Raw genomic sequence first — 9,432 nt, 5'->3', positions numbered from 1 at the left:
CCTTCGGTTTTGTGCACGAGGGTTGGATTTTGGGGTCCGAATTCAAGGCTTTTGGGAGGCTCGTGACTGGCGATGATATTTTGCTGAAAAGATTGGAGGGGGACAACGATGGAATCGAAGGATCTCCCTTAAACGCTGCGGATGGTCCAAGTCCGTAGTGATATTTTTCATCGTCAACTTAACGCTAGGGATCGTTCAAGTGGGCCGCAGTGATATTTTTCATTGTCAGCTCCTTATACCACCTACGTGATGATATGAATCACCGCGTCTCTTCTTCGCTTTGTCGGGGGGAGTTGGAAATGAACAGGTTGCTGTAGACAGTCTCTTCTTCTCATTATAGCCAGTGTGTACTTCTCTGTCCATGCCAGTCTCACGCATTCCATGCCTGCGCCAATTGCTGTGGCAATCAAGTAGGCCTAGTACAGTGTAACAGCATTCCGCGTTGCCCGCCCCCCCCCCCTCTCTCTCTCTGTCTGTCTGTCTGTGTGTGTTTCTCTGTCTCTCTCTCGCGTGAGCGCGCGCGCGCGCGCGCGCATTCGACCGAGTGCTTCTTCCTTGGGTGCCGTCATGGCCTTTGCCTTGGATGGAGCTCTGGTTGGCCAGACAGGGGCTTTGCCTCGCGTGATGCACAGCAGAGGAAGTGAGCTTTTCGGAGAGCAAGCTTGGAATCGAGGGGAGACGTGTAACTTGGGAAGTAGGGAAATGGTTATTACTCAGGCATCATTGCATTGCCATTGCAACCGGAGCTGGAGAAAGGTGGAGGAACGCATTGACAAAGCCGGCGGCGCGCCACGGCAAGCCTTGCAGCAGAGAATGGGACGCGTAAATGGCGTCGTAAGCAAAATGGCGTGCCAGAGCAGCAGTAGCAGCAGCAGCGGCAGCAGCACAGGCGTGGAGGAGGAGAGCAGCATGTCGAATTTTATGAAGAAGTGGGAGGACGAGATGGGAAAGATAAGGAGGCTGCAGAACGGGTCTGACATACGGGGGGTCGCGGTGGCGGGCGAGAGGGGGCGCGAGGTCAACCTCACTCCAGCGGCCGCCTTCTACCTGGGGGCGTCCTTCGGCGAGTGGGTGCAGGCCCAGAAGAGGAAGCAGCAGCAGCAGCAGCAGCAGAGAGATGATCGACCCGTTCGCGTGTCGCTGGGTCGCGACCCCCGCATCTCTGGACCCTCCCTGCTGGCCGCCACCGCCGCCGGCCTCCAGAGCGTCGGCTGCTCCGTGGTGGACATGGGCCTCGCCACCACCCCTGCCTGCTTCATGAGTACCATCCTCCCTGGTTTCCAATTCGATGCCTCTATCATGGTGCGTAATTCACTATGCCGAATTTTGTGGTTCATGTGGCGCACATTTTGGATGATGGATAAACCAATCTATTTTCGATGAAATAGTATTTAGCTACATACTAGACCAATTACGACAAGAGTGGAGCCCCAACCTTACATTCTTGGATCTAATTACGCCGTCTAACTTAGAGCTTGTGAAGGTAGGTTGGTGCCACACACTCTTGTTGTTAGGCTCTAAGGAAGTCTTGAAAGCAAGTCGATGTGGTTTTTGCCTCCTCACCAAAATGTAATTACATTTACTTACTAGACTTTTAAGAGTCTAGTAAGGTTGGTTATGCATCAAATGATGGTTGTCTACTTTCTAAGTTGTTTACCAATCATAGAAATATTTAGGGTCAGGCATCTATTTTCCTGGACACATTGGAGAGGACGAACCTCCCAACTAGGCGAGCTTCTCTCCCACTTTTAGACAAAGACTTCCTTGCCTACTTCATAAAGTGACAAGTAAGGGTGCTCTTTGTATATGCGGAACCAGTAAAGGAAACATATGTTTATTAATTTGTATATTCTCATAAGTGTGTCCTTTTGGTATCTAAATGTATTGTGTCCATGTCTATGCCAAATTCAAAAGGTGCATTAATTTGTATATTCTCATAAGTGTGTCCTTTTGGTATCTAAATGTGTCCATGTCTATGCCAAATCCAAAAGGTGCATGCCTGGCAATTCAAAAGGTGCATGCCTGCATTCTACTAGGCACAAGTTGGGTGTCCACAAAGTGTGTAGCCACCTTGAGTGCATATAGGTGTGCTACTACCCTACAAAAGGATCTTTCATGAAATCTTCAATGGAACTCTCAACTCCATCTCTTTTTAAAACATCTCGCTTATTATCAAGTTACTAAGGCACTTTAGATTTTCTCATGATAAGGAGTTGCTAATTTGATTCAAGCTCTAGAAGTATATTTTAATTGATGATTGTGTTTATTGGGAAACTACTTAGATCGATCTTCATTCTTCTGGCAAGTACTATTTTGTTCAAATTTAGTTCCTTTTATCTAACTCTATTTTGTTGTCTTGCAGCTTACTGCCTCCCATCTCCCTTACACGAGAAATGGCTTGAAGCTCTTCACCTCTGATGGTGGCTTGAATGTATCTGACATTGAGAGCATCTGCAATGTAGCAGCTCTTAATTATGTCAAGTTTCCTGGTAGATGTGCCAATGTAGAGAAGGTGATTGTCGAGAAAGTGGATTTCATGTCAACTTATTCAGAACACTTGAGGAACATTATAAAGAAAGGAGCGAACCATCCAAGAGATTATGATCACCCATTGAAAGGATTCAAGGTTAGTATGTCTAAGATTTCCTAGTTTGAAACCTTCTTTAAATGTTAACGTTGTTTTAAAAAGAAAAATTTCCCGTTGAACGATCGGAGGGTGTGTGTGGTAATCGTAGGTGGTGGTGAACGCTGGCAATGGGTCGGGGGGCTTCTTTGCCCGGGATGTGCTGGAGAAACTCGGGGCGGACACGAGCGCGAGTGTGAATTTGGAGGCGGACGGCATGTTCCCGAACCACACGCCGAACCCCGAGGACAGGAAGGCAATGGAGGTGACGCGGGCGGCGGTGCTGGGGAGCGGGGCGGACCTCGGCGTGGTCTTCGATACGGATGTGGACCGGAGCGGGGTGGTTGACGGCGGCGGCAACGTCATCAACGGCGACCGCCTGATCGCGCTCATGGCTGCCATCGTGCTGGCGGAGCACCCGGCCTCCCTCATCGTCACGGACGCTCGCACCTCCGACGGCCTCAGCAAGTTCATCGCCGACCGCGGCGGGACCCACTGCCTCTACCGTGTCGGCTACCGCAACGTCATCAACAAAGGCATCCAGCTCAACCAGCTCTTCGGTGCCGAAACCCACCTCATGATGGAGACCTCCGGCCACGGCGCTCTCAAGGAGAACTATTTCCTGGACGACGGTAAATATCCATTATGTCTAATACTAATGATAACATTTACTCTTACCTCCTTACTTCAATCTCTATAGTGTAGTTATCCCTTATCCATTATATTAATTATAATGATTATTATTATTATCTCTTTACGTCAATCTCTATAGTACAAGAAGTCTTAAGACAAATTCGCACTATGATTCTCACATTGTGAAGTGCGACAACATTATGAATTGCTAGGAGGGAGGGGCATGGCGAGGAGGCCCTATTGCATGTTGCTAGCTAGGTATGTGGTGCCTCCCAAGAAAAAGCTTATGATGTTAACCAACACTGTAGGGAAAAGCAAGGGAAAAGGGCGAGTAGCTCGTATGGACCAACCGCATCTAGTTAAAAGCTAGCTACAAACTAGATATCTTGTGTTAACCTAGTCTTTGAAAAGCTACATATTAGATTTCGTGTGTTAACCTAGTATTTGGAAAGCTCCAGTTGCTATCTTACAGACTTGTTTCTTCTTATTGATCTAGCAAAACGGACTTTTGACTTCCCACAGGGACAACTCATAAGCCTAGTTTATGTCACTCTTCCCCATGTGGAGGAATGTTCCCTTTCGGAGGTCAAGTACATTTTCTTTATTCTAATTAATATATCACATTGCTTGTGCGCATTAAAAAAAATAGCAGCTAGCTAAGTATGCGTATGCCTCTTGAGAAGAGCTCATGATGTGAACACGAAAGGGAGAAACGACAAAGAGTTACTTTTCTCACATGCCATATGATGAGAAAAATGTCAAAAACTTCTTTTAGGTTATTATGATGGTCATGTAGAGTGATCGGCTGCCAACATCATGATCCATACGACTTTGGGTGCATTCCAGTAGAAGCCAACAAAGATTGGCGTCCAGCATCTTATGACTAGTAGCATCTTGGCGACAATGACCGGAGTCATTATGCTCGTCAGCCGTTGCATCCTCTCACTTCATCGCAATTTTTCATGTGCGTCCTTTGCCTTGGGTCGTCTGCAGGTGCTTACATGGCTGTGAAAATCGTGATTGAAATGGTGCGCATGGGGCTTGGAGGCTCCCGTGAAGGGATCGGCGGCCTCATCAAGGACTTGGAGGAGCCTGAGGACAATGTCGAGTTGCGTGTGAACATCCTCTCTCGGGCAGAGCACGTGAAGCGGAGGGGGGCAGAAGTCATCGAGAGCTTCCGAAGATTTGTTGTGGTGAGTGACGCGGACCCCTCGAATGCCTTGCAAGTTGCGGGATCTTTCCCCTCACACTCACATTTGAAGCTTATTAGAAATAAAGCAACTTCCTCAAAATGAAGAGTTAAGACAAGGAACTTTGGCTTTTACTAGTCACCTCTCGTAGTGTCAATAGTCGCTTTGTCCTAATATAAATCCTAGTTATTAGAGGGCTGATCTTCACTGCTTGAAAGGCTTCTTTTGCTTACGCTCTCCATTATGACGTTAAAAAAACAACTATTATCGTTTATCTTTTCAACATGCAGGGTGGTGATGCTCCGGCTAGTTGGAGGCTTGGCGAGTGCGGAGATTGTTGGGTGAGCGATGGTTGCCTAGCTGACTTTGATGAAGGCCAGAACTCTGAACTCAGCCATAATGTCAACTATAAGCCCCCTAATGGAATCGATGCCCACATGTACAGGTATAAGCCAACAATACATTGAACTCCTAAAGTCATCATTTGGTGAAAAACTTATAACACCGCAACATTATTGAAGCAAATACCAAACCTTAGCAAACTGAAGGTCAACAAATAGTCAACAAATAGCTAGGTGTTGAGCAAAGAAAGCAAAAGCACATGCTCTCAACTCACCACATTCGGATTACGAGCAACCTTGGTGTTGGCCTGGTGGTCTATGTTAGAAAATAATGAAATCGTAACCTTTGTTTATGTAATAAAGATTGATGCCTCCTTGCACTTTGCTTGATCATGTCAGCATCCTCAAAATCATGCAATGGGCTTTTTCCGCCTCAAATCTTTGGCCAAAAAGTAGCTTCCATAACACTTGTGGGTCACATATGTGATTGTCTCTTGCCATTTATATATTTTCCATTTACATCTATCCTATAAACACTTCTTATGGACATACCTTTTTGCTTGTGACAGGGCACAAATTTATGATGATTGCACTGGAACAAGTGGGTGGGTGCACATGAGACAAAGCATTCACAACCCAAATTTTGCTATCAACATGCAATCTTCAAGGCGAGGTGGATGTTATGAAATTGCTAAAGCTCTTCTAGAAAGGTAATCCACTAACTAACGTCTTTCAAGTTTTGTTATGATTTCAATGAGAAAGGCTTACTTTAAATATGAGATGGATTAAAATTGTGGAAAGCAAAAGAATCGATAGGAACATAGTTTTGTTTTGCTTCAATTTATGTTAGCACAATTAAATGGGAAAGAAAGCTATTCTTTGTGTTGAGAGAGAGAGAGAGAGAGAGAGAGAGAGAGAGAGAGAGAGAGAGAGAGAGAGAGAGAGAGAGAGAGAGAGAGAGAGAGAGAGAGAGAGAGAGAGAGAGAGAGAGAGAGAGAGAGAGAGAGAGAGAGAGAGATTGAGATTTTAACACAAGTGATTCCTTGGTCAAATAGTAAATCGAGAAGAGCTTGCTAATGAACATACATAGGAAAAAGAAAAAAGGAATTAGTTCTTACTCAATCTAAAATCAAAGATATTTGTATGTGTTGATAAATACAAGAACCAAATAGTACATATAAATATTTACAACTTGGTAATAGAGAATTAGGCATATAAAACATCAATACTTAGACTCTAAAGGGCAACCCAACACATTGTGTGGATGGGGGGGATGTATAAGGATGTAAAATTGGGAGATTTTGAACTTGCCATTGAAAACCAGGGTTAGAAAAAAGGATTTCATTAGCCACATGTTTTTTAGAGGTTGGGGTGATTCAAAGAGTAGCCTAGTACTCAAGGCATGGAACCTTGGACGATGAGAGAAATTACAGTTTGTGGTCTATGGGAACTTGCCCTTTCATATTTAAGAAACTTCTTCATGCCATTTTTGCTTCCTTACCAACTTAATAGTAGGAAATTCTTCTCAACCTTTGCAAGAGTCAAACTTGTAATGCATATCATGGTCCTACCAAAGATAAAGAAACATATTTAAGAATTATGCCATCAAATGATCTTAATTCGATGTTGGGGTACTTAAAGAAGTTTTGCATTAGGTGGCCTAATCTTTTATGCCTCTTAGGCTACTGAAGGGTTTAGGCATCTTAGGATGTAATGATTGAGGTCACATAAGTGCTAGGATGTGGATCCATAACCATGAGAAGGGAGGAACTCCTTTTGGTCTTTGAAGAGTTAATTTCACATTAACCTAATCTAGGTCATTCCTATTCCCTGGCAAGTTGTATATATCACTTACAAAGATTGTCCATAGCATGAAAGTGTCACTTTGTTCAATTTGGATATTGCTCAAACCTTGAGATGGTGTGTAAGTGGTGGCCTTATATTTCACTAAAAATCTTGACCGAATAGACTTCTTTCCGTTCAATTTTGTGAAGTGATTCCAAGATTATCACAAATTCTAGAAATAGGGCTTTTTGATCATTTGGAGAGTTTTCTTCACCAACTTGCTAGTTTGCTATATGCTACTTCTTCCCAATTTCACATGATCATGAACTAAGTCTTATTTATAGCTCCACGAGTGGTATGAGTATACATACTAATTCGGACCATGTGACTGCTAGAAGTGAGTGTGGTGGTAACAATGTCCATATACTTCATCCTGCGATTTTGGAAGTGAGTGTGGTCACATATTTTTTTGGTTTTCTATATAAAAGAAGTTAAATTTGGTTGGTTGACATCTTTGGAACATGAGGGGGTTAATTGTTGAGTTATGTATGCAATTATGTGAGAGGATGGTTTTATTATCAATAGGTTTTTGGTTTTATTTTGGCAATTGATTTAGAACTTTCGTATGCAATTGCTTGATGGAGTGGGATACAATGAGTATATTGCCGTGTAGGTTTGCCCCTTCTTATCCTAGTAGTTACCTTATGACCTAACCCATTACATTTAGCAATTCATGTGAGAGGAAGTGTTTAAATAGTACCAAAGTTCCTTTAATGAAATCTCTTCCAAGTTATGCCTTAAACTTTTCTCCTTTATAAATGATTTTGACTACATAGATGATATGTTGTCAAATCATATTGTATTCACAAGTGGCAATGTAGGCTTTACTTTGTTGTGTTATAGAATTTGAGGCTGGAATGATGAGGCATTAGAAATCCAATAGATAAATAGGATGCTTTAGCACATCAAAGTTTTCAAAGATTCACCTTGATTGAAAATTTGATAGAAGTCCTAGCCAAGACACATGATTATGTGAATTTTTAAAAGAAAACTATGAGTATCTAGTGCATGAAGCACATGATACTTAATTTCTAGAGGCAAACTAGTTGCAAATGAGCACAACTATATAGTGATAAAGAAGTTAAAGAATATATTTCAAATCTAAGCATACAAGGCTATAAAAGACACTTTTCTTGGTAAGTACTCACCTTGGATAATACCATACATTCGAAATACATTAAACATGTGTGATATATGAAATCTTATCCTTCGAAATTGCTTGTTTCAATTGTCTACCATATGATTAATATCCTTACTTAAGAAAACAAGGGACAAAGACATATAAAAATTGAATCAACAGTTTTAGTGTAACCCCAACTAGTAGAGATTAAATATGTTTGATATATGAACTCTCATCCTTCAAAAAGGATTGTTTCAATTGGAAAACTAGATGATTTATATCCTCCTCAAGTAAATAAGGGACAAGGACATATAAAAATTGTTTTACACACTTTTAGTTTAACCCCTACTGGTAGAGATGTAGCTAAGATAGTAACTATTCTAGTACTAGAGTAGCACTACATATGTCCCACATACTATAAGATGAGTTCATATTAGTGGTATGTTACCTTCTGGAAAGATGGGACCATCAAATAGATTCACACACATTTATTTTAATTCCAATTGTAGAGATGTAGCTAAGATAGTTATAATTCTATTATTGGAATAGTACCATTCGTGATTCTCTACATGACCATCACCCCTTTATGACTATTGAGTGGGGAATGGATTTTTGAAGAAGAAATAGCTCTGTCCTTAGAGAAGGGTAGCCATATAGGTATGGATCAATGCCTCTCGTACTCAGCATCTTTACCAGACAAACAAGTGAACATGTTTTAAGTATGCGATTATATATGCAATCTTATTTCATAATCAAGTTGAGAGCTCTTTTGGTTTGATGGATTAACTTTATATTTGATAATCAATGAGACTACCACTCTTTGATTGAATGTGTGTTGTATGCATGCAACTTTCACTATACATGCCTAGGAGCTTTTATATGCACGTGTGTACGTGTGTGTTTGCACTCATATGTGTAGGTGTGTACTCACATGTATAAATTGAGTTTTTCTTAAATTTGTTTTAGACTTACATATGTATGGATAGATATTTTTGATATGCCTATGTGTAAAATGTATCTTACTGAATGTTTGGGTAGTTCATTAAAACTTTGTTGGGTTTTAATAAGCATTCTTGTCCTCTTTTGTAGGTTTTTCCTTGTAAGTAGTAATTCACATGAACTTGATATTGGTGAAATCGAGGCATTTGTTGCTCAAAATAAGGAGTTGAATTGAAAGGCAACTCAAATACATGTGTACCCCTATATGAAAGAAGTGTGCACTTCGTGGATACCCTTCATGAAGGCTATTTATTGGCACATAAGTTCTCATTGGATGGGTTTGTAAAAAGATAGAAAATCTTTGTTCTATAATTAAGTCATTATTATTCTTGAGAGCATTTGTAACTATGACCTTATTATAATTAGTGATTTGTTGTATGAACCAATAAATATATGATTGTTCTTTCATGAATAAGAGCATTGGCCTTCTAGAGGCTTTTTTGGTTTGAAAGCAATAATTTGGAAGGATGCATGCACTTATCTTGCAAGCCAGATAGGAGGTGTTGCATGCTTTCCATCTCTCTTTGAGCTTCTCCCCTCTCCCCTCTCTCCACAAGCTATGAAAGGTTGCATAACATTGTGTTGCATGCCCATGCAACAATCGTAATAGCGTTCTATGCTCACATGAAACATGACAATTAGGAGCTATAAGTGCGAGCTAGAAAAATTGGTAGTGGATGC

At 41.6% G+C, this 9,432-nt stretch overlaps 1 protein-coding gene across 2 annotated transcripts; it reads left to right on the top strand.

Moving 5' to 3' along the window:
• The first annotated feature begins 211 nt into the window (after positions 1 to 211).
• On the top strand, positions 212 to 9,084 carry LOC148028282 (phosphoglucomutase, putative / glucose phosphomutase). Of its 2 annotated transcripts, none has more exons than XM_087690080.1 (7): positions 212 to 1,302; positions 2,363 to 2,626; positions 2,736 to 3,255; positions 4,250 to 4,449; positions 4,737 to 4,891; positions 5,357 to 5,497; positions 6,469 to 8,748. In XM_087690080.1, the coding sequence occupies exons 1-7, from the start codon at positions 568 to 570 to the stop codon at positions 6,506 to 6,508; spliced, it is 2,055 nt and encodes a 684-aa protein (XP_087546206.1). In that variant the 5' UTR covers positions 212 to 567; the 3' UTR covers positions 6,509 to 8,748. The 2 variants fall into 2 exon arrangements, with proteins under 2 accessions (XP_087546206.1, XP_087546205.1); XM_087690079.1 differs by lacking the exon at positions 6,469 to 8,748 and adding an exon at positions 8,842 to 9,084 and having other exon boundaries at positions 216 to 1,302.
• The last annotated feature ends 348 nt before the right edge of the window (positions 9,085 to 9,432 follow it).

The sequence above is a fragment of the Lygodium microphyllum genome, chromosome 12, assembly GCF_053477565.2.
Source record: "Lygodium microphyllum isolate KBCC chromosome 12, Lygodium_microphyllum_v1.1.10, whole genome shotgun sequence".
NCBI lineage: Eukaryota > Viridiplantae > Streptophyta > Polypodiopsida > Schizaeales > Lygodiaceae > Lygodium > Lygodium microphyllum.
Note: the sequence above shows the minus strand (reverse complement) of the source record. Positions and strands in the feature narration are given on the sequence as shown.

Coding starts and splice junctions, on each gene's coding strand:
- LOC148028282 (XM_087690079.1), top strand. CDS start 568: ATGGCCTTTGCCTTGGATGGAGCTCTGGTTGGCCAGACAGGGGCTTTG. Junction 1,303..2,362: donor AATTCGATGCCTCTATCATG/GTGCGTAATTCA, acceptor GTTGTCTTGCAG/CTTACTGCCTCCCATCTCCC. Junction 4,892..5,356: donor ATCGATGCCCACATGTACAG/GTATAAGCCAAC, acceptor TGCTTGTGACAG/GGCACAAATTTATGATGATT.